Raw genomic sequence first — 27,871 nt, 5'->3', positions numbered from 1 at the left:
ATATGAGTGATTATTGATTATCAACCATGTTTCAGATCTCTATCAATAGTACTGTATGCACTAATAAAGGAAGTGTTAGTAGTGCTACAAATGTTGTAATGTAATACTGTTTACAGTACTAGTAGTACTGTTGAGGGTTTTAATAGTACTGCTTATAGTAGTAGCATTTACACTAGTACTGTTTGAAAGTACCATCAGTTCTGTTTGCAGTAGTAATAGTACTGTTTGCAGTATCAGTCATACTGTTTGCAGTAGAAGTACAACTGTCTATAGTTGTACTGTATATAGTATAAATGGTACTGTTTGTAGTATCAGTACAACTGTTTATAGTTGTACTGTATATAGTATAAATGGTACTGTTTGTAGTATCAGTACTACTGTTTATAGTTGTACTGTATATAGTATAAATGGTACTGTTTGTAGTATCAGTACTACTGTTTATAGTTGTACTGTATATAGTATAAATGGTACTGTTTGTAGTATCAGTACAACTGTCTATAGTTGTACTGTATATAGTATAAATGGTACTGTTTGTAGTATCAGTACTACTGTTTATAGTTGTACTGTATATAGTATAAATGGTAGTTTGTAGTATCAGTACTACTGTTTATAGTTGTACTGTATATAGTATAAATGGTACTGTTTGTAGTATCAGTACTACTGTTTATAGTTGTACTGTATATAGTATAAATGGTACTGTTTGTAGTATCAGTACTACTGTTGACCGTAACTGTAATACTTTAGTAGTAACAGTGGTCACGTGCTCTGTGCACCGCTCCGCTCTGCGCATGCTCCGCTGTGTTTAGGGTGGGAGAGGAGAGTTAGCCGTTAGCACGGAAAGCTAACAGCCGGAGTGTGTAATGGCGGCCTCGGTGTTGTTGGGGTCTGCGGACAACACCGGACTCAGCTTCACGGTGGGAGGCGGCGCCGGTAATGTTTTGGTTGGGAACAACAACGGACTGGGGACGGTGGGGCCGGCGCCCTGGAACCGATCACTGGACCGGGCACTGGACGAAGCCTCGGCCACCGGGTGTCTGAACCTCAGCGGCAGGAAGCTGAAGGAGTTCCCCCGGAGCGCCGCTAACCACGACCTGACGGACACCACCAGGGCCGGTGAGTGGAACGCAGAGCCCGGGGAGCGTACACCGGCGCGGTGTCTCTGACGGCTGGTTACACAAACTTAAAGCCGGGTATATGAACTTTTCTGAGGGGAAAGTAAGAATCTAACTTCAGTGGTCCGGAAAAGCCTCCAGGGCCGGTGTCATGATAAATACTGTACCCCTGACAAAAAGTTCCTTAGTGGACTGCTGCGTTTCACTGATGATTCACACTGTTGTTATAAAGTTTTAAAGTTATAAACTATACCGTGAAAACTTTAAAACATCAGTACATCGGATGAATCTCAGTCTGGTCCTACATTAGCACCCACCACAATAACACAAGCTAACTTCAGCTAGTTAGCGCGGTTTATTTAAACTTTAACTAGTTTAATACTCAGTCCTCAGAGTTTGTCAACGTGTGTTTTGGGTCGTTACACCTGTAGCTTCGGTAACGGGAGGAGGTGGGTGTAGCCAGCTAGCATGCTAACCCAGCTCCAGGTGAGTTTTGCTCTGATAAAGGTAAACATGCTGCTGTTAGCACGCGGCTAGTCTCTGTTCAGGAGCGGATTCGATTCTGTCTCACCGCGCAGACCGGAAGAGTCCGGGCTGGTTCTGTGTGACGTCAGATGAGTTTCACAGGTTAACACACACCTGTCTTTGTTTTGTTGACGTGATGAAGGGACGAGGCGGCTCCGCCCACACGAGCCTGAGGAGGAAACCTGTGTGTGTGATGGACAAAGTATGACAAAGTATGATGTCACACACACACAGGTAGCGATCATGTGATCAGATGAACATGGAGTTGTGTCAGTGTCTGATAAACTGTTTTCAGACACGAACTGTTTAAAATGTTGTGTAGTCATGTTGTGTAGACGTGTTGTGTGGACATGTTGTGTAGACATGTTGTGTGGACATGTTGTGTAGACATGTTGTGGAGTCAGTATGTGTAGTCATGTTGTGTGGACGTGTTGTGTGGACATGTTGTGTAGTCATGTTGTGTGGACATGTTGTGTAGACGTGTTGTGTGGACATGTTGTGTGGACATGTTGTGTAGTCATGTTGTGGAGTCATGTTGTGTAGTCATGTTGTGTAGACGTGTTGTGTGGACATGTTGTGTAGACATGTTGTGTGGACATGTTGTGTAGACGTGTTGTGTGGACATGTTGTGTGGACATGTTGTGTAGTCATGTTGTGTGGACATGTTGTGTGGACATGTTGTGTGGACGTGTTGTGTGGACGTGTTGTGTAGACATGTTGTGTAGACATGTTGTGTAGACGTGTTGTGGAGTCAGTGTGTGTAGTCATGTTGTGGAGTCATGTTGTGGAGTCAGTGTGTGTAGTCATGTTGTGTAGTCATGTTGTGGAGTCAGTGTGTGCAGCAGATTGTCGACTCGTTCACAACAACAGGAACATGTGGGGACATTCAGGTGAGGGGTGGAGCCTGTAGAGCAGCAGGAACATCTGGAACCTCCTCGTCTTTCAAAGTGGGCGTCTTCGTCCTCTACATGTACGGCTCCTCTTCTTCATCCTGAGACATTTGTGTTCTTCAGTTTCACGTCCGTCACGTGTTAGAAACCTACCAGGAGGCTGTAGGAGAAGATCCAGAAAATGTCCAGAGGCACTGATTCAGACATTTGTTCTCACTTACAGAACATGTGAGGAACACGTCAGCAACATGTCAGGATCATGTCAGGAGATTATCTGTAATTCTGTGCAAGTCTGAGCTATAGTTACTATCAACTTGAAAAAACGACTTGTTTCTAAAACAGGACATGGAAGAACTTCCTGAATTAAAGCACGTCATCACACCTGTGTGTGGGGGGGGATCACAGCTGTATAACAGGAAATAGATGTTACCATGGTGATGTGCACATCCTGCCAGCCAGGTGTTGATGCCCTGATGTTGCTGTGCAGTCATCAGGATGTTAGGAGCGGCTGTAGAGAGGAAGTATTTGTAGGCAAGATTACTTTGCAAGTGTTTATGGAAAAGTATAAGCTGATCCAGTAGTTGGCAGTAATGCAACTTGACGTTGGCTGCCACTGCCAATAAACCAAGCAGAAGAAGAGAAGTTAAAACAATTCATAAAATCAAAGACAAGATTAGAGGAATTTTTGTTGACTCCTGTAGTGACACGTTATGTGACTCAGTGAGCAGTGATCTGATTGGATAACGACCCTCAGATAAACACACAGACTCTTGTTGGAGGTTTGGTTTCTATATTTAGACTCAGTCACAAGTTTATACTGTGATCACTCTCACACTCAAGGGTTCCCATGCTGATTTCTTCTACACTGAATGTTAAGTATTCATGTGGGCAGAGCACGACGCAGCGCCACACAATTCCCAGGCTTTCAAATCAGTGGTCAGCTATGGAACTGCAATGAGCCTATGATGCCACAGTGTGTCTCTACATGTCAGTTAATCACAACAACTGCAAATTCTTTATCAAGGACACAGTTAGACTCAGTGATGAGTCATTTATATTCTTTATTAAACAAAGAAGCAGTTTTCATCCTCAGAGATGTGACTGTTAACGCCAGGCTCCGCCCACATCAACACACCTGAAAACACACGTCACATGAACGCTCACCTACACTGGTGATGATACGTCTCTGATTTAGAGCCTTGAAAACTCCACCAGGCGTAACCATAGCAACAGTGATTGATGTGTGGATGCAGCCTTGAAGCTGGTGTGGCTTGGACCTTTTGTAGATGTCCAGCTCTGATTGGTCAGTGATGTGATGACCTGATGTGTCTCTCTCTATAGATCTGTCTCGTAACCGTCTGTCGGAGCTTCCTCTGGACGTTTGTCTCTTTGTGTCTCTGGAGAGTTTGAACCTTTATCAGAACTGTCTGAGGTCTCTGCCCGACAGTCTGCTCAACCTGCAGGCCCTGACCTTCCTGAACCTCAGGTAACACACACACACACACACACACACACACACACACTACAGAACCACGTTCATCTGCTGCCGAACATAGACCCAACACACACACACATACATACGCATACGTGTGTAGCTGTGTCTCAGTCCAGGGGCTGAATCCTTAGGACCCAAATGAGATGGTCGGGTCTACAGAGGACTTCTGTGATTGGTGGTCAACACTACACCTGTCTTTCTATTGGTTGGGGAATTTTTCACAGGGTTGTTGCATAAAACATTCCAAGCGCACAGGAGAACTCTGAGAGCAGACGATTCACGAGCGGACAGACAGCAGCCCGAGTGCGGAGAAGGGCTGAAGCTGGAGCAGGAAATCCGTGCGAGTAACAGTCTATCTGAGTGCAAGCACACAGTTTGAGCAGAAGCAGAGCACATGTGTCTTTATTGTCATACTGGAGAAAGAAACTTACTACCTGTCTCTCTCTCTCTCTCTCTCTCTCTCTCTCTCTCTCTCTCTCTCTCTCTCTCTCTCTCTCTCTCTCTCTGTCTGTCTCTCTCTCTGTCTGTCTCTCTCTCAGTCGTAACCAGCTGTCTGTCCTCCCTGTGGTCATCTGCAGTCTTCCTCTGAAGGTTTTGATCGCCTGCAACAACAAACTGGTTTCACTGCCAGAAGAAGTTGGGCAACTGAGACATCTCACTGAGCTGGTTTGTCTTCCTGTCTGTCTTTCTGTCTGTCTACCTGTCTGTCTGGTTAAAGTAACCCCCTTTACAGGACTCTCAAAGACATAAAGCTAACATACCCAAAACTAGGTCGGGACTGTTTCACTTGTCATCACTACACCTAGGGTTCTGTTTTAAAAGATGACAAGATAAGACTTAATGCTGGAGAACAGGAAAAATATCTGAGTGCAAACACACAGTTTGAAATCCAAGCACAAGCAGGAGCTGTGTGAATGCAGGGTTAAGAGAGAAAGCATTACAACATCTGTGACATCACAAAGTCCTGCTCTCAAACTGAAAGATCACAATCTGGAATAAAGAGGAAAGGTTCTGTGTCATCATCGGTGTGAAGATGAATATGTATATATCATCACTCTGATGTTTGTGTGGACTGCCCTCTGCAGGATGTGAGCTGTAACGAGATCCAGATGTTACCGTCTCAGATGGGTCAGCTGGAGGCGCTACGAGACCTGAACATCAGGAGGAACCACCTGGTCAGACTGCCGCCAGGTACACACACACCCTCACACAGAGTGGAAGCTTGTATAAAAATGAATGTTGTGTCTACCTGTGAGTTGTGTTGTTGTTTTCAGAGTTGGCGGAGCTCCCTCTGGTGCGTCTGGATTTCTCTTGTAACAAAGTGACGTCCATCCCTGTCTGTTACCGACGACTCACACATCTGCAGACCATCGTCCTCGACAACAACCCACTGCAGACGCCTCCTGCACAGGTACGGTGAGCGACAGTGTCGTCACGGCCCTCGTCCAGCTGGAGGCAGCGGTGTGTTTGACTTTCTGTTGGTTACGAGACTGTGATGTCACATCCTGTTTGTCCCTGCAGATCTGTATTAAAGGTAAGGTCCACATATTTAAGTACCTGAACCTGGAGGCCAGTAAGACGACCCCTGATCTCCCAGACTACGACAGGCGACCTCTGACCTTCAGCTCCTGGTGTGAACTGGTCACACACTCACACACAAACATGTTGCTGTTTGCATGTTCACATGTTCTGACTGTGTCTGTGTGTGTCAGTGTGGATGAGCTGTACCCAGGACGTCCATACGGAGCACTTGACTCAGGATTCAACAGCGTCGACAGTGGAGACAAACGGTGGTCGGGGAACGAGGTCAGATAAACACATATACACATACCCCCAACTGCTCTCTGCTTCCTGTCTGTGTTTGACCTCACTTCCTGTCTGTGTACTCAGCCCACAGAGGAACTGTCGGAGTTTCCACAGAGAGTGGCCGAGACCGGCCGAGACCCGCGAACGAGAGGAGGAGCACTGCTGCCTAATGGAACATGTGAGTTTCTGTTCATCACACGTCTACGCAAAACACTATAAACAAAGATGGACGTCAGATGGATGACCACTTCCTTCGGAAAATAAGCTAAAGTGCTGCTTTTATTCTGAAAGTCTGACTCTTGTCATCAGTGACTTAATGTAAATTAGATATGAACTTATCTGAGATCAAAAATTTTCATGAAAACTGAGAACAAACTAAAACTGATGGATGTGATCAATGTGTTGACCAGATGCGGAGCTGGAGCAGATCGACTTCATCGACAGCTGTGTGGGGGAGGAGGAGGAGGAGGGGCGGAGTCGAGGCGGAGGTGGCGGGGACACCTCCAGTCTGAGCTCTCAATTCATGGCGTACATCGAGAGACGCATCACCAGAGAGGTACGAGCATCATGTCACTGCGCAGATTCTGAGAGCTGCTCTTGAATTGGTCCCGTGATGATGGATGAGACTGTCAATCAACAGATTGGGTGGATCTTTAGGCAGCAGACATGAACTTTATTTTGGAAACCCTCACTCACTTTCTGTCTGTGTCCAGGGTTCTCCAGTCAAATCCAATTCGTCCAGGACGGAGGACACGAGAAGACTCAACAGGTACACACACACACACAAACACACACACACACACACACACACACTATACTGTACACAAAATGGAAATAAATCTTACCTCAAAAATTATCAGTTGATATTGATGTTTGTTTATCACGATATAAATCAAACTATTCCTGCTGCTTCGTATAAGATCAGTGGTATCAGCTCTTTGTGGGAACATCACTTTGCAGTAAATGATAAGTCTGCTTCTTGTCGGACTTTAAACAGCCACAACACCTCGTCTTTTGACCCTCTGTCCATTGTCTTCTTCAGTAACGCTGTTGCTCCAGTTTAAAGGTACAGTGTGTAGAATTTAGTGATATCTAGTGTTGAAGTGTCATGTTGCACCTGAACCCCCCCCTCCGTCCATTTTCTGGGGTAAAGAAAACTACAATTCAAACAATTTAGATGAAACAAACTAGTGAAAACTTCAGGAGGATTATTCTACATTAAATAAATCCCTTCACCTGAATCGTACACACTGGAGCTTTAACCTTCTCTGTCTCATTTTCTCTTTCTCTCCTCTGCTGATGTGCTGGTGTGAACGGCTGCAGGAGCCCAAACATTAACACGTGTGCTGCTGCTGCGCTCTGTGTGCATTAACCTGACGTCGCTGTAACTCTATTTCAGCCACGTTATTGGTTCAGCGCTGTTCCTGTTGTCTGTCAAAACATGGATGCGTTCTATCGACTTGTCTTATATTTCTATCGAGGAAAAGTTAGTTCACAATAATTATCTTTCTCGTCTTATTGCCCAGCCCTCATGCACCCAGATTTATTCGTGTCTGTGTGTTCTCTAACATCCTCTCTCTCCCTCTTTCTCTCTCCCTCTCACACTGTTTCTCTCTGTCTCTCTCTCAGGAGTGTGGTCGATGGTGTCACTGCACCCTCTACCACTCAAACTCAGGTAACACCTCCTTCTTCTGTCTGATACTGAACCTCAGTAATTCAAACTGCTGCTGACTCACTTCCCCTCCTTCCCGTCTCCTCTGCTCACCCCCCAGAGAGGAGGGGTGGAGCGAATAAGGAGGGAGGCTCAGCTCGCCGCTCTGAGGTACGACGAGGAGAGACAGAAGAACCGCTCTGTCGCAAGTCACACCAAGGTAAGACCACTTCAAACAACCACAGACCACAATACTGACCACTGTCAAAATAAAAGTCTTATCTGTCCAGTTCCTGTTTAAATTCAACAGTCGACATCTTCAACTTTTTTGTTTGGTTACAACTTTAAAAAGCATCTTTCTGTAGAAATGGATGAATCGTTGATTATTGTCTGTCTATAATTAATAAAATGTTCATATATAAACAGTAACATCTCACTGATGTTGTTGTTTTTCAGTATAAAGCAGCTCAGAGTCCAACAAAGTCCAGTCCAGACAGTGAGGTGAGTCTGTGTGTCTGTGTGTGAGGACAATAGATGCTGATGAACTGAACACATCAACAGATTCACTACATTAGAAGAAACAGTTTGAAGTATTTGTACATGAGAACATGTCTGATAGAGATGTGAAGTGACATCAGCTCCACACTTGCTCACAGCGTCCGTCAGTTCATGAATGTCAGAGGTAGATGTGAACCTCTAGGACTGTGTCCACTTCCTGCAAGTGCAGCTGTCATGTCGCGTTCACGTGAAGAGTTCATATCAACGAACATTCCTGACTCCTCATTGGTCTGTAGGAATTTGGACATTTTAGCCCCTCCCCTCTCCATCTAGACCACACTCCATCCTCAGCTCACCTGTTCACCTGCGCATCACACCCGCGTATGTTAATGTGTGTTAATGTGTGTGTTCAGACCGTTTACCCCTCCAGACGCTGCACCCACACAGATGACTCCGCCCTTTTCATGGTAAGAGTTTGGCCCTGCCCCTAAAAAGTCTACTAACTGACCTACAAATTAAAAGCCTCTTTATCAGTCCACAACCCACCATCAGTCAGAGTCATTTCCTTAGCAACAACTGCACTGAACAACTCACTTCCTGTTTCACAATAAAAGCCCCTCACTGCAGTCAGCTGTTGACATGTCACAGTTCAGAAGTTTGTCTCTTAGCATGTGACACAGCTTCCTCTTTAATCCGACCTGATAACTCTCATCAGCAGGAACACACCTGTCTGTCTGTCTCTGTCTGTCTGTCTGTCTGTCTCTGTCTGTCTGTCTGTCTGTCTGTCTGTCTGTCTCTGTCTGTCTGTCTGTCTGTCTGTCTGTCTGTCTGTCTGTCTGTCTGTCTCTGTCTGTCTGTCTGTCCGTCTCTACCTGTCTGTCTGTCTGTCTCTACCTGTCTGTCTGTCTGTCTGTCTGTCTGTCTGTCTCTACCTGTCTGTCTGTCTGTCTGTCTGTCTGTCTGTCTGTCTCTGTCTGTCTGTCTCTACCTGTCTGTCTGTCTGTCTGTCTGTCTGTCTGTCTGTCTGTCTGTCTCTACCTGTCTGTCTCTACCTGTCTGTCTGTCTGTCTGTCTCTACCTGTCTGTCTGTAAACTAACCTCTTTCAGGTCTGATGCTGTGGATTGAACACGTGTTTATATTTAACTTGATGTTTAACACTGACTTTGTGTTGTGACTCATCTTTAATCTTCATATTAATAATTTAATAACAGTCACTTTAATCTGAATCTTATCTTGAGATCAAATCTGTTTCCTGTATTAACTCCTTCTTCTCTTCGTCCTCACTTTTATTTCTCTTTCTTGCATCAAATATGATTTTATATTTATCTTTTTTATTTTCATCACTCCCTCCCTCTCTCTACCTGTGTCTCTCTGACTGTCCTTCTCTACCTGTCTCGCTCTCTTTCTGACTGTGTCCTTCTCTACCTGTCCCCCTCTCTTTCTGACTGTGTCTCTCTCTCTTTCTGACTTTCTCTTACTGTATCTCTCTCCCCCACTCTCTTTCTGACTGTCTCTCTCTACCTGTCTGTCTCTCAGTGTGTCCTGGTGTTTGAATCTGACTTTAATACAAACACTATAAAGAGACGACCTGGTTCCCACAGACAGGTGTGACACAGACCAGCTTCTTTCTGTGTGAACTCATTTAATGTTTCTCAGGTTCTGTCTCACACCTGTGGTGGTGTGATCTCCAGTTTCATGGTTCAGGTGTGAAACATGGAGGACTCACCTGAGCTCAGATCTCTGACACATCACGTGTCCACATACTTTTCCTTGGTCACAGAGCAGGAGCCTCCTCAGCTGACCAGGTGTGAGACCGATGTGGACTTCAGGTGTCCACTTGAGTCATTAAAGACCTGTAGGTGTGATCTGTACCATGTGACCTGACCTGACACCATGTGAGACGACAGACTTCTTTTTCCTTTCTGTTCAAACTTCATCTTGTGGTGTCTGTCACTCCCTGCGTTTGTCTCTTTGTTGTCTGTTAGTCTGTGACTGGGGCGTCTGTAGACAGCTTTTGCTCTCATGCTTCTGCTAACGCCACCTCCTGTCCACTGCAGGTACTGCACCCTGCGGCCCTAACCCCTCACTCTGTTTCCATGGTTACTGGCTTTAAAAACTTAAATCTTTTCATCTTGTTTGTTCAGTTCATTTTCTCTGAACACAGATTATGAGTAGAGTTTAGACGTCAATCAGAAACTTCAGATTAAACTTCGTTTAACTTAAAGGTGTCATCACATTTGTTCAGGTGTGTCTAGGTAACTGTCAGATATGTTCAGGGGTGTTCAGGTAACTCAGGTATTTCCAGGCGTGTACAGGTATCTCAGATATGTTCAGGTGTGAATCTGTCCTGTCTTGTCTCTGCAGGGTGAAGACAGAGCAACTCTGTCTCCTACAGGTAAGTTATCACAAACGTGACTCTGATTTTTATGTCCTTTTTCACGGACAGTGACTGATTCAGTTTTTTCTTCCAGCCAATCAATCACCTTCTTACCCCAGCTCAGGGGGCGGGACTTCCTGTCGAACAGCCAGTCTAAGGCCAGAGAGCTTCCTGTTTCGCCTCGGTCTGAAAGAAGAAAGGAGGAAAGGTAAGAAACTTTTAACCCTCACAATTTAGCACCCATATGACGAAATATCTCAGAAACGATGCACTCTAGAGACTTGTTTTTGCTCAGATTGGTGGAATCCAATAAATATCCCTCCATGGTGATTGTATCCCTTAGTGTTTAATCCAGCCTTGAACTTTACTGTCTTTTAGGAGACATTATCCATGATGACACATCAAATACTGGATGTTTTCTGGGATGATTTTCCCATTTCCAAGTTAAAAACAGTCATTGTTGATTTTAGCATGGTTGTTAGCGGTTAACCAACCATCCCACAATGCCTTGGGTTGAGTCTGTCAACTAATCAGGCCTAACAAGGCTTTGTTCCTGATTTGTCGACCAATCAGAGGCTGTGTTACTGATGAATAACATGAGATTGAACCCATCCTGGTATCTATAGATTAGTTGTAGTATTGTGATGTGGCCGTCTCATGCAGACAGAAACTGCTTCGAGGCCCAAATGTGAATAGTTATTTTATGGTCATATAACTATTTATATATTAATGCAACGTCACAAAAAGAAAATATCCATGTAACTTGATTGTGCAATACAGGGTTGAGCTGATAAAAGCATTATTACACAAGGAGACCACGTGTCAACTATCTGAAGTGTTGACTCCTGCTGTTCCTTCTCCGTCCTGCAGGGGATGATGCTGCTGCTGCTCCTCCTCCTCAGAACCAGGAGGAGGCTTCTGCTGCTCCGCCTCTGGTTGGAGAAGATGCTGAGCTGGTGGATCAGCTCAGAAAGGTCTGTTCTCACCTGTCCTCCACCTGAACTTAAGTCACCTGACCTGTTGTTTAACACCTGATGGTTTCAACTGAAGGTTCAACATTAGAAACGGACGGAACCTTCTGTTTGTGCTCTGCGTTCATTTTGTGCTCGTCTTTCGAAAGTTTACAGACACAGACGAAACAAATGAAACAGGGCAATACCACAGGAAATCGTGGGGGCAGTGTAGCCAGTAGTTACAATGTTCAGAATTGTACATTAACACAACACAACCTGTGTGTCACGCATCGGCGTCATGTGACACGCATGTAAACCTCTGTCTGTCTGTGTGTCTGTCGGTCCAGAACATCGAGGCTCGTCTCAAAGTGTCGTTGCCAAGCGACCTGGGAGCAGCTCTGACTGATGGCGTGGTGCTGTGTCACCTGGCTAATCATGTGAGACCGCGGTCCGTCCCCAGCATCCACGTCCCCTCCCCTGCTGTGGTGAGCTGTGATTGTACAGATGATTTTCAGTAACAAGCAGAAAGCGCCCTCTGCTGCTGCTGGTGGTTATAACAATAACATGAACTGTGTCCTGCAGCCTAAACTCACCATGGCCAAATGTCGACGAAACGTAGAAAACTTCTTGGAGGCATGTCGCAGGATCGGAGTCCCACAGGTAACACACACACACACACACTCTGAGCTTGACATGTCCACTCACTTGACTTCAGGTCAAGTCTTAAAAGTTCAGTGTGTAGAATTTAGTGACATCTAGAGGTGAAGTTTCATGTTGCAGCTGGATACTCCTCACCTCACCCCCTCTTCCCAACATGAAATAGAACCTGTGGTGAAGTTCAGTTTTAGTTTGTCAAGTTTGATCGACATTAAAAAACACGTCAGCCTCCACAGAGAGAACCCCCCCCCCCCCCCATGTAAATATAAAGTATTAAATATAAAAGGATAATTCTATGGTCAAGAAAACTACAATTCATACAATTTAGATGAAACACACCAGTGAAAACATCACAAGGATTATTTTATATTCAATTTCTCCCAAAAGTAATTAATTAATAATTGGAAATCCTGCAGAAGGAAATAAAAATAGGTAGTGAACCCTGATGTCACAGATTCACAGTAATGTCGCTGAGGTTTTTATCTCAGGTGATTGTTTGAGGAGTCCTGCCTCATTCCATCAGAAGCAGAGGAAGGGATGGAGGAGAAAAGGGAGAGAGATGGGATGACGTTTATCAATGCCTCTCGATCTGTGTTCACATGGTCATGGCATCCCCGTCAGTTCCATTTATTGACTGTTTATACACAGACTCCGGGTCCAGAGTAAATCACTTGATTTATAACGTCAGTAAACATTTCATCACCTTGTCCAAATATGATTACATCTGGTTTTCAAAAAACAAGATGGCGCTGGACAAAATGTCAAAACGCAGCTCATAAACCAACTTGTGACGTCAGTAGCAGTGTGTCAGTATTTGACGTCACAGTGGGTTGATGCATGAGGTATAACTGACTGTGACGTCACTGTCTGCTCCTTGTCTCTTTTCTTGGTTTAAAAAAAAAAGCTAATTTTCCTCAACTAACAACTTTCTTTCTTCTCTTCCATCTTCCCGCCTTTCATGAATCCTTTTTTTCTTCTGTCCGTCTCACTCCTTCGTCACCGTGTCCATCTCACCCTGACACAAACCCTCAGGACAGTCTTTGTTCGGTGGGGGAGGTCCTGGAGGGGAAAGGGGGTGGGGTTTATGGGACAGTGGGCATGTTGCTCTCTGTGGCCCACCCCCCGACCAGCCCCTCCCCTCGGGTCCAGTTGGCTGGCTTCGCCCTCTTCTACCTGTCAATCATGTTGGTGCTGTGTGTGATCTACGTCCACCTGACACCAAACGTCTGAACCTGAGAGCAAACCATCCACAGATCTACGATAATGTTTCCAGACACATATCTGATGACACAAACATCTCAGCACAACAATCCATCAATACAAGATTCACAGCACAACATTTAAAGAATCAAGAGGGAAATAAACTGGAGGCTACTTTTATCATCCATCTAGTTCTGTCCCAGACGTCCCTCTCTCATCCTGCAGCTTTTCCTTCAAGCGTTCCCAGGTCAGATGAGCTATATCACTGCTCCAGGGTGTTGGAGGTCAGTCCTTGGTTCTCATGGCCCTCATGAAACATCCGCTCAACAATCAGTCAATGAACCACATCAGCGGGCTTGAAGGAACATCAGTTCCCTTTAAATGTCTGAGCTCCGCCTCTCTCTGGTGAACCCTAACGTGGCTGCTCATCAATCCCCTTCTTTGTCTCAACCATAGATACCAACATTTCACCTTGTGCTTTTGACGTCATGTGGAGTCAGAGTCAGTGCAGTGGTGAGCGTGGAGCCGTGGCAACCAGAGCCTCTGATTCACGTATGATTAGATTGAGTGAGAGAAATGGATCCCAGCTAAAACCAACATGTTAAGAACCATCATACCTGTATGGAGGAAAAACTTAGTTTGAAGACTTTCCAGTGAAAAATGCCCTAAACAAAGTTGAGTGACATGTTTGATGTTTAAACTCAGCGGTGGCTGTTCTGAAGCTTTTAATCTGAAGTTATCAAATTAAAATCCCTTCAGAGATCATTCTCACATCAAATCATCCTTCAGGTATTAAAATCCTTGCTGTGTCAACTGAGTAGACACACGTGACTTGCTCTCAACAATTTGTCTGATGAATTTGGACACAACTCAAGTGTGATCCCTTCATTCATCTTCTGTCTGCTGCTCACCTAGGTTGAGTTAAGTAAACCCAGCGGCCCAGACCCAGGGATCCTGAGGTGTTCCCTGGACAGATGAGACATCTCCAGTGTGTTCTGGGTCTGATCTTGGGGTCTCCTATCACTTAGATGTACACAGAGTCTTCCACTGAAAGGTGTCTAGGAGATTCCTGAATCGACTGGTTCCTGTCAAAGCAAACAAGCAGTGACTTCACTCCAAGCACCTTCTGGACTTAGCTTTGACTTTGAATCACAATTGACTTCTGACTTCATTTGGAATCAAGTATTTTGACTGGAAATGTTCTGCTACCATCCCCAAACCTGACAATAGATTCTTTGAATCTACTCCACGGCAGCCGATAAGGTTGCAGAGCCAGAGACACACACAGACTTTGTTTGGACCTAAAGTTCAACACTGGCAATGGTTGTTCTGGGATCTTTAAACCTACATTTTTACTTGGACCTTTTAATTAGGACTCATTGGCCTTGATCTGGGACGTTTTAGGGCTCGACACCCAAGAACAAGCCAAAGCAGTGTCTTTGTTTCTGCTGAGTTTGCCATATGTCCATTCCCTCCTCGATGTTTAGAGATTCTTTTAAGCTGTGGAGGATCATGTGATCGTGTAAAACTAGACAATCCCCACACTTGGAGATTTACCTTGAAGCTTGTTACCTGCCTGTTGAAGCACCGCCCCTGTGCCTTACGATTGTGTGCCTGTCTGAGTCCCCCCCCATGTCTTCTACTTGTCGACTTCCTCTGATACCAACAGTGTTGGAGAAACTACGCTGATGAGTCATGAATATACATTTCAACAATATAAAGCACTTGACCTTTATCATGAGAAGTGCTGAAGCGTTTCAGTGTTGACACGTGTCCTTCGTTCCACTGCAGGAACTTAGAGAATCATAACTCAACATCTGTTGTTGCCTTCGCCAAAGCTAACGCGCCCCGCTAAGCGTAACACTCTATCCCACCATGTTAAAGAACGTTATGTGATGCTCTGTAAAACACAAGACAAAATCCGGGTTCCGGTTCCTGCAGTGGAATCAGACACTCGTTTGGGGTTGGAAATAAAAGACAAATGTTGAAAACTTGACTTTACTTTTTATACAAAATGATGATGATGATGATCTGTTCATATAAATAACTAAGACTCATCTGTGACTCAAACTTAAAGGAAATGTTTTATTTATTTATGTTTTTAGTGTGTCCCCTCAGAGACAGTGTGTCCCCTCACTCAGAGACAGTGTGTCCCCTCAGATACAGCATCAAACTGAGCATCTTCTGTCTCTTTTCTTTCCTCCATCACTTCTCATGATTTTTTTAGTTGATGTATTTGCTCTATATTTTCTGTTGCCATGATTTATACCATTTTATTCGTTCATTTATTTTAATTTTAATTTATTCATCCCCCCCCCCCCATCTTCTTCTTCTTCTGTGGTGTCTTTCTCTGTAGAGTCAGTTGTGTCTTCCTCTTCACATTCTGGAAGATCAAGGGCTCCCCCAAGTGGCCGGGACCGTCAGTGCTCTGCTCGACCTCGCCCCTCCCCGACACACCATCACCATGGCAACCACAACAACATCATGAACCCCACCAGCACCTTGTGACGCCAAGTCGGCAACGCTAACACCACCACCATCCTCCTCCTCGTCATTAGCATCGCGCTCCGTCAGCCTCAGGAAACTTGAACATGAGTTGTAGATGAAAACAGTTGATCTGATGGAGACGTGAAACGAGCTGAACGATCAGACGTCTCCGTCTCGATGAGACAGACGAGCTGAAGTCGTCGTCACCACAGAGAACAAATTACCATGAAAAGTGAGAACTTTAATGACATGGCAGCTGCTTTCCACGGGAACACGTTTCAAATTTGTGATATTCCACGAGCAGCAGAAATCCTGTCTATTAAATATTCTCACTTTTCTGCATCAGACATCTTTCTTTTGTTTTTTAACTTTTTGTGTTTTTAAATTTAGTTTCAACTTTAAAGAAAAGTCTTTTATTTTTTTCCACTTGGAAAAGAGTGAAAAGATTCCTTAATGCTAACTGATGAATTTATTTTGAATATCCTGAGTTGTGATTGGCTGAGCTGCCAGTCACTTAAACACTATTACACACCTACCAACGTTTTTATTATTTTAGCTGAAATTATTGACCATTTAATCTTATTTAACTTATGTATTTATGGTTCCAAAAAGTTGAATCCAGATGTTATTATGTTCAAGTGAGAAATCCTGTTTATAAGACTCAAAACCAATCGACGTTAGAACCTAAAGTTAAATAAAAAACAAATACACTAACTAAGTGAGTTTGCACATTGAGCTAGTGTAGCTAATTGCTCACGATAGCTAACCTTGAAGCACAGTTTACAAATGTCACTAATGTAGCTCACTGCTAACCAAAGCTAAAGGTTTGGATCTTAACGCATCTTAATAATACTAAACCTTAAATACCTTTTAGCTGAAAGCATCAGATTTGAATTCATTGCTAATGTCAGCTAACCACAATAAAGATTGTTTAGCGACTAACATTGCTAACTAGCAATAGTCAACGTAAAACTGTAATGTAAAAAGTAGCTATCATTATGAACCTAGTTTAAAGTTGAAGCTAATGCACTTCACGGCTGACAGTATTTTATATAGATAAAACAAGTATCAGATATCTAACATTTTTAATATAAAACATTTGCTGGTTTGAAATGCTCTAAGGTTAGCGAACATTGAAAAGCTAGTTTGTAACTTAAGCTCGTAAACATTAGCCAGTAATAATAAAATCTGTAATTTAAACTTTATCTAATCATTCTAACATAGATTGATGCTAATGTCAGTTCCTAGTGATAAAGTGAGTTGAGACATGTTAACATCTCTTAAATTGAAATGTAGTGAACAGGTGGACAGAAGCTGAAAATGCTGCTTATATGAAACATTAAAGATAGCTTTAGAGTTAGCCGTTAGCTAAACTTGATCTACTTGATAGTGGTACGAGGCAAAAGTATCTCAGTGCTAACATTAGCTCACATGTTGCTGTAATCATTCAGCTCTGTTTTTAGTCTCCATCAGATCCAGAGTTTAACCTTAAACCAGAACTCGATCTGGATCTGGATCTGGTTCAGCCCTCAGCTCTGACTCACAGGCTCATCAGACATGTTACTTTGCACCGGCTCATTTTTACTTGACTGTTTACTTTTGACTTTCCTCGGCTCTCACGGACGTTGTCAGGTTGAACAGATGTTAGAGACGCTGTCACTTCCTGTTTGATCGGCCACATGTGATCATATCGTGCATCTGGATTAGTTTTTATCAACGATGATAAATTGGATCAATATTAAGTTTGAATGTCGAGACTGATGTATATGGACAATAGTATGTGGACAGCCCTGCCCATCCCTCATTTAAATTATTCATACTTTTCAAAACATGTTCATGATTAAAATCAAGTTTTAAAAAGAACAAAGACATATTATACATGTGTATAAATACATGTTTCTGTGTAACAACATTCTAGACAAACACAATGAGCAGATCTGTCGTCTGTGGAGAGAAGAACCTCGAGCATTGTTCTGAAACTTCACACCAAAACTTAAGAGATGTTTTTCTTTCCACTTAATCTAGAACCTGAGTTTCAGAACATAAACTGGAGTTGACTGAATGTTTTCAGAGTGAAAACATGTGAAACGAGATAAATATGAAACCAACTTCTTTAAACCTTTTACAGTAAAAATCATTTTTCCAAACTTCGCTGAACTGTTTCCTAAAGGTCCTGATGTGATTGGACAAGGTCAGTCAGGTGGTAACGGCGTCTCCTCATCCTGTTAGTGTTGCATGCTGGGACATTTTTCATGGTGAACAGGTGACCGACACTAAAACTGTGATGTCAGCAGTCACAATTTAACTCTATCAAATGTATGTGTACAGATATATCTTGTAAATATATACATATATACATTTATTTATATATGTATATGTATATATATGTATATTTATATGTATATATATATATATATATATGTATATTTATATATGTATATATGAGATGTGTGTTGCCATGACGTCAAAAGACGAGAAATGTTTTTCCCCTGGTTCATAGCACACCTGTAACCACACCCAACCATATCCCAGAGTGCACCTGTATGTCACTGCAGCCAGGTGAGATGTTAAAGTACTAAAGCAGCAGCTGATCACGTGTCCCGGGTCCGACACCGATATCGGATCAGTATCTGCTCATCCAACACTGTGACCTCAAAGGGTGGGGCTTCAGGCTGTGACTGACAGGTGTGCCGTCCAATCCTGTGTCTCCGTGCACTGAGCGGACAGGTGAACCATGTGGGCTCATGTTTGTACAGTTTAATGTTTTTTCCTTCTCGTGTGTTTTTCCTGCGGTGGTGGCGAGTCATGGGAAAACGTCATGTAACGGGACACGTAATGGCGGCGGCGCATCATGTGACCGTGGGGTCTGAAGCTTTTAAAGGACATTCCACCGTTTTTCAGAGAACGACAAAGACACTTTGATTTTCACAGGTTTTATTTTGGTTTGACTTTTTTCACTTTGTAAAAAGATTTTAACTGAGTTGACTTCAATTCATGAAATAAATATTTTAATTTGATTCTTTTCTCTGGTGATGTGACACACACACAAACACACACTGGAGACTTTTCTCAGACTTCCTGTGACGTCCTGATAATAAAGAGTTAATCTAGTCTAGAGAACAAATGGACGAGTTTCTCAGCGTCCTTCTGAGACAGGATGTTTCTAATGTTCTTAATATTGTGCAGGTGGAAGAAAGCTGTCCTAGAGACTTGTTCTATGTGTTGGTCAGATGTCCTGGTCCAACATAACTCAAGGTTCCTCACAGTGGAGCTGGAGGACAAACTGACACCAAGGTGACTCTGTTCAGACAGTGATTCTCTGAGATGTTGAGGGTCAGTGACAACGACCTCAGTCTGAATTAGAAGTAAGAAGTTCTGGCTCATCCAGGCCTTGATGTTCTTGAGACGTTCCTGAAGTTGAACTAAGTGATTAGATTCATCAGGCTTCAGAGAAATGTACAGCTGGGTGTCGTCTGCGTAACAATGGAAGAGTCTGTGGAGCTTTCTGATGATGTTGTCTAAGAGAGCATATATAAGGTGAAGAGTATCGGTCCAAGGACAGAACCTTGTGGAACTCCATGACTAACTTGCATGTGCATGGGGGGGGGGGGGTCATTGTTGACGTTGACAAATTGTGTTCACTCTGCTTGTGAAACACTGGACGGAGATTAAAGTGAGTTTGTAAACTAGAACAACACAATGATGTCACACTCACACTCACACACACTCACACACACACACACACTCACACTGACTGAGTCCCCCCCTGTAATTTAACCCCTTGTTACCATGGTGACCTGGACGTCATCTCTGTTGTTTAAGAGATACCCCCCCTCTCCTCCCCCTCCCTCTCTCTCGCTCCCTTCATCATGTCCTCCGGTAACAGACGGGTCTTCTTCTCGGTCTCCGGTGTCCTCGGTCTGTGCTGCGCGCTCACGGCGGCTGTGGTGACGGGTCTTCCTCTGTGGATCCGCGGGACCGCGCTGTGCCGGACCGGGGCCGAGCTGGTGAACGCGACCGGACCCGAACTGGACAAGTTCCTGGGAGAGCTGAGCTACGGACTGTTCACCGGACAGAGGCTGAAGCAGTGCGGCCTGGGGGGCCGAGCGTCCCGGTTCTACTGTGAGTTCCTGTGTGGAGACTAAAGAATCTATCGATGAGCAGGAGACACGACAAGAGGACCTGACCCTGGATCAGTCATTCTCATGTCTGACGTCACTGATGGCGCTGTTTACTCCATTGATAATTATCAATGTTTCCTATTGCTTATTTTTATTTATTAGATCTGTCAATCATCAATTAATAGTACTACAAACAAACAGTTAATCAGTGAGTCAGATCCAGGTCCAGATCCAGATCCAGATCCAGGTCCAGATCCAGGTCCAGATCCAGGTCCAGGTCCAGGACTGTGAGGCTGCCGGGTCGGAGCAGGTCTCCTCAGTAACGAGGTCTCAGCTGATTGGACGAAGAGACAAAGCTGCTCTGTCCTCAGGACAGCACACTGTAAACAATCCTCCTCTGTGAACAGATGAAGTTGATCTAGGTTTGAAAGTGTATTAGTTTACAGGACGTTCAGACTTTAATCAGACGAAGTGGGAACGTTGAAGTGAAGCTGACATTCTGATGATGTCATTGTGTTGCTAAGGAGACGTCTTCTACAGGTTTCACTCGTCTTTCTCTTCTTCCTGTCTCAGTCTTTCCAGACCTGCAGAGCGTCATCCCCACAGCCCTCCATGTCACTATCATCTTCTTCTGCGGTGTCGTCATCCTCTTCTCCTCCGTGGCCACCGGCTTCTTCTTTGTCAACGCCTTCGGTCGACCCTACGAGATGCTGCAAGGCCCCATGGGACTTTACCTGTGGACCTTCATCTGCTGTGAGAAACACATCACTTACACCAAATAACTGAGGCAGGAGTCAGGACTGAGGTCAGGACTGAGGTCAGGGGTCAGGACTGAGGTCAGGGGTCAGGACTGAGGTCAGGACTGAGGTCAAGACTGAGGTCAGGGGTCAGGACTGAGGTCAGGACTGAAGTCAGTGGTCAGGACTGAGGTCAGGACTGAAGTCAGTGGTCAGGACTGAGGTCAGGACTGAGGTCAAGACTGAGGTCAGGGGTCAGGACTGAAGTCAGTGGTCAGGACTGAGGTCAAGACTGAGGTCAGGGGTCAGGACTGAAGTCAGGGGTCAGGACTGAGGTCAGGGGTCAGGACTGAAGTCAAGACTGAGGTCAGGGGTCAGGACTGAGGTCAATGGTCAGGACTGAGGTCAGGACTGAGGTCAAGACTGAGGTCAGGGGTCAGGACTGAAGTCAGGGGTCAGGACTGAGGTCAGGACTGAGGTCAGGGGTCAGGACTGAAGTCAGGGGTCAGGACTGAGGTCAAGACTGAGGTCAAGACTGAGGTCAGGGGTCAGGACTGAGGTCAGGACTGAGGTCAAGACTGAGGTCAAGACTGAGGTCAGGACTGAAGTCAGGGGTCAGGACTGAGGTCAAGACTGAGGTCAGGGGTCAGGACTGAGGTCAAGACTGAGGTCAGGGGTCAGGACTGAGGTCAGGGGTCAGGACTGAGGTCAGGCGTCAGGACTGAGGACTAACACTGCATTCATTCTGCAGGTGTGAGCAGCTGCCTGGTGATGATCCTGTTTGCGTCGGAGGTAAAGCTTCACCATCTCTCTGAGCGTATCGCCAACTTCAACGAGGTCAACTTCGTCTTCCAGACATACAGCGAGCGCTATGACCGGTGCTTCTGGCTCTTCTTCCTCGTCTTCCTCCTCCACGGAATCAACCTCCTGCTCATCCGACTGGCGGGGATCCAGTTTCCCTTCCAGGAAACCAAAGAGTCGGTCGGGAGTGGGGGGGCAGATCTCATGTATTGACAGAACCTTTAGAAAACCAGGAACTGATAAAGAGTCTGTCAGTCCACATGAAGATAGAGACACGTCCAATAGTAACGTCAAAGTGGGGCCCCACAACCACAGGTTTACTCCATGTCAGCTGAGTTTATCTGTTTGAGTAAGGTCCAGGTCCTGGTCCTGGACCTGGTCCTGGACCTGGTCCTGGTCCTGTAGAGGCTTCAAGTCATTTGTTTTTGTTTTTTATCTGATGCGTCTCAGAAGTCGTAGCTCCAACAAGATAATTGATCTGTAAAGCCTCCTCAAACTCCTCCTCATTGGTCCCGCCCACACTTCTGCATCATCACCATGTCATTGCTAGGTGTGTATGATGTAAACACACGCCCACTAAAAAAACAGGTAGAGTGAGATCACCAATCCCAACAGAGTGAACCAGCAGGAGGATCTTTAAGAGACAGTGATCCACCTGAACATGTCCCCTTTAAATAACGATCATTAATATATATATTCTCCTGTGATACCATGTGACTATAGAAATCTTTTCTTATGATACAGATGATCACGTAGAATTATTCATTATATAATTAATTATGTTGATTCTCTGACTTTAAATAAAAAATACACATGAGACATTTTGTTTTAAATGAATTCACAAACTGAATTGATTTAGAAAACAACGCTGATGTCATGACCAGAGAGACATCACAGGGTTACTATAGTTACTGTCTTTGGACGAACCAGAGCTCTGAACTATGAAGCAGGATCAGGTTAACTTCAGGTTTACTTCAGGTAACTTCAGGTTAACTTCAGGTTAACTTCAGGTAACTTCAGGTTTGATTCAGGTTAACTTCAGGTTAACTTCAGGTAACTTCAGGTTAACTTCAGGTTTGATTCAGGTTTGATTCAGGTTTGATTCAGGTAACTTCAGGTTAACTTCAGGTAACTTCAGGTAACTTCAGGTTAACTTCAGGTAACTTCAGGTTTGATTCAGGTTAACTTCAGGTAACTTCAGGTAACTTCAGGTTTGATTCAGGTTTGATTCAGGTTAACTTCAGGTTTGATTCAGGTTAACTTCAGGTTAACTTCAGGTTTGATTCAGGTTAACTTCAGGTTTGACTCAGGCTAACTTCAGGTTAACTTCAGGTTTGATTCAGGTTAACTTCAGGTTAACTTCAGGTAACTTCAGGTAACTTCAGGTTAACTTCAGGTAACTTCAGGTTTGATTCAGGTTAACTTCAGGTAACTTCAGGTAACTTCAGGTTTGATTCAGGTTTGATTCAGGTTAACTTCAGGTTTGATTCAGGTTAACTTCAGGTTAACTTCAGGTTTGATTCAGGTTAACTTCAGGTTTGACTCAGGCTAACTTCAGGCTAACTTCAGGTTAACTTCAGGTTTGATTCAGGTTAACTTCAGGTAACTTCAGGTTTGATTCAGGCTAACTTCAGGTAACTTCAGGTTTGATTCAGGTTTGATTCAGGTTAACTTCAGGTAACTTCAGGTTAACTTCAGGTTTGATTCAGGTTAACTTCAGGTTAACTTCAGGTTTGACTCAGGCTAACTTCAGGCTAACTTCAGGCTAACTTCAGGTTAACTTCAGGTTTGATTCAGGTTAACTTCAGGTTTGATTCAGGCTAACTTCAGGTTAACTTCAGGTTAACTTCAGGTTTGATTCAGGTTAACTTCAGGTTTGATTCAGGTTAACTTCAGGTTAACTTCAGGTTAACTTCAGGTTAACTTCAGGTTTGACTCAGGCTAACTTCAGGCTAACTTCAGGTTAACTTCAGGTTTGATTCAGGTTAACTTCAGGTTAACTTCAGGTTTGACTCAGGCTAACTTCAGGTTAACTACAGGTTTGATTCAGGTTAACTTCAGGTTTGATTCAGAGTTTTCAGTCCCATGAAGCTCGTTCCCTTGTTATCGGGTAAATCACCATGGTAACATGCTGATCAGCTGACCTGCTCCAGGTTAAGTTGGAGATAAGAGATCAAACAGTATAAAGCTCCGCCCACTGACCACTCCCTTTCTTTGAACCATGACATCATGTTGTTATCGTGGAGCTGCTGTGGATCGTTCCAGTCTCTGAGGAGGACCAGGGTCTTCAGAGACCCACAAGATCCTCTGAGATCCTCTGAGGAGTTTCTGAAAGATCTAGATTCTCCTCAGAGGATGAACCTTTGTCAGCTGCTGGAGCTTCAACAGAGCCAACCTGACCCTGGGAGCAAAGTACTCACAGTACCACAGACTGTCTACATGTACTTCCATACTGATACTGATGTACTGTGTTAGCGGAGGAGAACCACACATACTTTAGTACTTTGAACCTTTAAGTAGCTTCATCCTGTGAAATAAAATATCTAATATACCTTGTGACAGCCCCCCCACCCCTAAAATGACAGAAACCATCTTTGACTCAAATTTATTTAACATCAACTTGCATCTGGTTCATCCACTTCTATAAATAACAACAAGCTGTCCGTCAATTCCGACTTTAACTTTATTATCATACATTGAAAAAATATAAAGGAAATAACCTGAAACACAGAGTGAGAGAGAAACTAGAGCTGAAGCTCAATCAGGATCAATAACATGTTTCATTGACATGATGTCATCAATATGAGATCAATAATCATGTTATAAACATGTTTTGTGAGGCGTTGAGAACAAAGTGCCCCCTGCTGGACATGTTCTAACTTCAGACACACTCCGAGCCTCTGATCACTTCCTGTCACACCTGTAACCTGCTGTTGATCTGGATCACACCTGATCCAGATCCGTGTCTTCACACCATCCCGCTCCACTGTAACGACGTGTACCGCACCGCTCCGTCCGTCCCCGGCGAGCACAGCAGCACCGTCTTCTTCACGTTGGATCCCAGACGAGCCACGGCAAGGACGTCCAACACGCAGAGGGACTCATCCAGAGACAGACAGATGGCGATGAAGTGGGCGTGGAAACGAAGAGGGTCACCTGAGGTCAGGACGAGAAGAGGAGGGGATGATCATGGAAACATTGTCCCCCACCACGTCGTCCATCAGGACAATTTAAAGACAGAGTCTGACCTGGATAAACGAGGAAGTCGCCTCCAAACTTCCCTGCCGAGGTCAGGTAGAAGCCCCGCCCCCTCAAGTCTCTGAACACCTGGTACCTGACGTCACCGCGTGTGCCACGCTGCGCCCTGATTGGCCAGTCAGCCCGCAGGACGGCCCGATCCACTGGGCAGTAGGTCAACCCCGCCCTCGATGTGCTCAGCTGCACCGCCAGCGCTGCCCAAGGGAAGGTAAAGCTGTGGTCCAGGGCCTCCAGGCGGCCCCGCAGGGCCTCATCTGAGGTCCCAGGTCCAGAGTCTGAATCTGAGGATCCAAAACCAGACAATCAGGTTCTTATATATCCTCACACATACTGTTTATACCACTAAATGCTAAATCATGTATATATAGTGTACACAACATTATATCCATACACCTTTAAGAGAAGATTATCTGTCTGGTTCTCTCTGAGCAGAACCACGGTCAGGTTCTAGATAAAGGACCAACAGAACATTGTGTCCTCGCTCAGAGACGTTCATATCTAACTCACATGCTCAGACAGACCAACGTCAACTCTTGTGTATCTCACTGGTGTCCAGACGTAGACTGAACCGTCCCAGAGGACGTGAACACCGACATGGAGACAGAAATTCTAACCATTGATGTGCTGAATGGGTGAGGCAGGGTGAGGCAGGGTGAGGCAGGGTGAGGCAGGGTGGGGGGGATATATGGGGAGGCTGTGGGAGACATCTTCAGACTTGGGGGGGGGGGTGTATATTGTTGCCCCTTCTGTTGTCCTTGATGCATCAAGTCTACATTAACATCAGCTGCTGCCTGAGTTCTTTCACCAGCTTCCAGAAAACCTCCAGCAGTACTGACCTGCATCAGGTGACAGGTCGTCAGGGTAACGCTCACCTGTGTGTGATGAGGTCATTGCTCGGAGCAATGCTGACTTCCTGTCCTCCAGAGCGAGGACGCTCTGCACCTCATAGCTCCTCCTCTGTTCCTCCTCGTGCTGCTCCGCCTGTCGACAGAGATCCACCCCTCCTCCGTCCTGCTGAGGCAGCTACAAACACCCTGATGGTTACCAGCTGGTTAACTCTTCCGGTTGACTGACTTGGTAAGCGGCAGGTCAACAAACCTGGTTACCGGAGGGTAACGCGGCGGCACCGTGCTGCTCGCTCAGCTGTCTCTCCTCCTCTGGCAGCAGTCGGAGGGGTCGTCCCAGTCGTCCGTTCTGTCGGGGCGTCCGGGGCAGTGAACCCAGCAGCGCCCCCACCAGGCCATGTCTCCTCAACGTCTTCAGGTCCTCAATCCTCCACAGCAGGGGGGCGGAGTCACACACACCCACACCGATCACGTCACAGGCAGACGAGTCCTCCTCCTGTCTGTAGGGGGCGTCGTCCATCACCACCACCTGTTCCAATCATCAATATTTATAATTACTTTACACACAGAGAGACACACAGAGAGAGAGACACAGAGAGACAGAGACACACAGAGAGACACACAGAGAGAGAGACACAGAGAGACAGAGACACACAGAGAGACACACAGAGAGAGACACACAGAGAGAGAGACACAGAGAGACAGAGACACACAGAGACAGAGACACACAGAGAGACACACAGAGAGAGACACACAGAGAGAGAGACAGAGACACACAGAGAGACACACAGAGAGAGAGAGACAGAGACACACACAGAGACAGAGAGAGACAGACACACAGAGAGAGAGACACTCAGAGAGAGAGAGACAGAGAGACAGAGACACACAGAGAGACACACAGAGAGAGACACACAGAGAGAGAGACAGAGACACACAGAGAGAGACACACAGAGAGAGAGACAGAGACACACAGAGAGACAGAGACATACACACAGAGAGAGACACACAGAGAGACAGAGACACACACATAGAGAGAGACACACAGAGAGACAGAGACACACACACAGAGAGAGACACACAGAGAGACAGAGACACAGAGAGACAGAGACACACAGAGAGACACACAGAGACAGACACACAGAGAGAGAGACACTCAGAGAGAGAGAGACAGAGAGAGAGAGACACACAGAGAAAGAGACAGAGACACACACACAGAGAGAGAGACAGAGACACACAGAGAGACAGAGACACACACACAGAGAGAGACACACAGAGAGACAGAGACATACACACAGAGAGAGAGACACTCAGAGAGAGACACACTGAGAGAGAGACAGAGACACAGAGAGACAGAGACATACAGAGAGAGACACACAGAGAGACAGAGACATACACACAGAGAGAGAGACACACAGAGAGAGACACACAGAGAGACAGAGACATACACACAGAGAGAGAGACACTCAGAGAGAGACACACAGAGAGACAGAGACATACACACAGAGAGAGAGACACTCAGAGAGAGACACACTGAGAGAGAGACAGAGACACAGAGAGACACACACACACACACACACACACACTAGTTGTTTACTTACTCTCTCTCTCTCGCTCTCTCTCTCTCTCTCTCTCTCTACACGAACACTAGTTCGTGTCAAGCTCATAAACTAGCGTGAATGTGACGTAAATCTGCCGTAAACAGTCCTGTAGTTTTACGGTGACGCTTCTGCTTGAAATCCTCACCGTCACGTCCCGGAGAAGGTGGAGCTACCGACAGTGGGGCGGGACAGACGAGCCCCGCTCACTTTAACCGCCCGGAAGTGAAAATCGATCACAGACACTGGTTGTACAACGAGCCAATAGGAGCGTAGACAGCTTTGACTGACAGCTGAGTCAGCCAATAACAGTATTTGAGTCTGGTTTATAAACTGGAGCTTTTTATTTTATAGATTAAACTTGAACAAGAAACAAACAGAAGCTTCAGCGACGAGTTACAGTAAAAATACACAATTACTACAACATTATATTTACAAAAACTCACTGTCACAGTGTAATGAGGGAGAACATCTGTTCAACTGTGGCTGGAGGAGAACATCTGTCTGGTGCAGCAGGAGAACATCTGTCTGGTGCAGCAGGAGAACACTTGTCTGGTGCAGGAGGAGGAGAACATCTGTCTGGTGCAGCAGGAGAACATCTGTCTGGTGCAGGAGGAGGAGAACATCTGTCTGGTGCAGGAGGAGGAGAACATCTGTCTGGTGCAGGAGGAGGAGAACATCTGTCTGGAGCAGGAGGAGGAGAACATCTGTCTGGAGCAGTAGAAGAACACTTGTCTGGTGCAGCAGGAGAACACTTGTCTGGTGCAGCAGGAGGAGAACATCTGTCTGGTGCAGCAGGAGAACATCTGTCTGGTGCAGCAGGAGAACATCTGTCTGGTGCAGCAGGAGAACACTTGTCTGG

General features: G+C 45.3%; 3 protein-coding genes across 7 annotated transcripts; 2 read left to right on the top strand and 1 right to left on the bottom strand.

The window, feature by feature from the left end:
* The first annotated feature begins 706 nt into the window (after positions 1 to 706).
* On the top strand, positions 707 to 18,669 carry lrch3 (leucine-rich repeats and calponin homology (CH) domain containing 3). 4 transcript variants are annotated; one of them, XM_020105553.2, is made up of 20 exons: positions 707 to 1,113; positions 3,869 to 4,013; positions 4,562 to 4,688; positions 5,108 to 5,213; positions 5,297 to 5,433; positions 5,544 to 5,653; positions 5,735 to 5,828; positions 5,913 to 6,006; positions 6,239 to 6,384; positions 6,542 to 6,597; positions 7,458 to 7,503; positions 7,601 to 7,699; positions 7,936 to 7,980; positions 8,391 to 8,444; positions 10,343 to 10,373; positions 10,450 to 10,563; positions 11,226 to 11,329; positions 11,656 to 11,793; positions 11,891 to 11,968; positions 15,522 to 18,669. In XM_020105553.2, the coding sequence occupies exons 1-20, from the start codon at positions 861 to 863 to the stop codon at positions 15,651 to 15,653; spliced, it is 2,109 nt and encodes a 702-aa protein (XP_019961112.2). In that variant the 5' UTR covers positions 707 to 860; the 3' UTR covers positions 15,654 to 18,669. The 4 variants fall into 4 exon arrangements, with proteins under 4 accessions (XP_019961112.2, XP_069390875.1, XP_019961114.2 ...); XM_069534774.1 differs by lacking the exon at positions 15,522 to 18,669 and adding an exon at positions 12,998 to 13,343; XM_020105555.2 differs by lacking the exon at positions 8,391 to 8,444.
* An 818-nt stretch (positions 18,670 to 19,487) lies between these two features.
* clrn1 (clarin 1) lies at positions 19,488 to 21,675 on the top strand. Its single transcript, XM_020105550.2, has 3 exons — positions 19,488 to 19,774; positions 20,347 to 20,526; positions 21,262 to 21,675. Exons 1-3 carry the CDS (start codon positions 19,522 to 19,524, stop codon positions 21,522 to 21,524), a joined length of 696 nt encoding a protein of 231 aa, XP_019961109.1. The 5' UTR covers positions 19,488 to 19,521; the 3' UTR covers positions 21,525 to 21,675.
* Positions 21,676 to 23,904: 2,229 nt separating this feature from the next.
* On the bottom strand, positions 23,905 to 27,189 carry tsen34 (TSEN34 tRNA splicing endonuclease subunit). 2 transcript variants are annotated; one of them, XM_069534800.1, is made up of 5 exons: positions 27,027 to 27,189; positions 25,668 to 25,943; positions 25,442 to 25,592; positions 24,560 to 24,850; positions 23,905 to 24,467 (listed from the first exon to the last, which is right to left on the bottom strand). In XM_069534800.1, exons 2-5 carry the CDS (start codon positions 25,932 to 25,934, stop codon positions 24,280 to 24,282), a joined length of 897 nt encoding a protein of 298 aa, XP_069390901.1. In that variant the 5' UTR covers positions 25,935 to 25,943; positions 27,027 to 27,189; the 3' UTR covers positions 23,905 to 24,279. The 2 variants fall into 2 exon arrangements, with proteins under 2 accessions (XP_069390901.1, XP_069390900.1); XM_069534799.1 differs by having other exon boundaries at positions 27,013 to 27,181.
* Positions 27,190 to 27,871: the final 682 nt, after the last annotated feature.

This window comes from Paralichthys olivaceus, chromosome 11, assembly GCF_024713975.1.
Source record: "Paralichthys olivaceus isolate ysfri-2021 chromosome 11, ASM2471397v2, whole genome shotgun sequence".
Lineage (NCBI taxonomy): Eukaryota > Metazoa > Chordata > Actinopteri > Pleuronectiformes > Paralichthyidae > Paralichthys > Paralichthys olivaceus.
The sequence above is the reverse complement of the archived record's forward strand: the minus strand, read 5'-3'. Positions and strand labels throughout refer to the sequence as shown.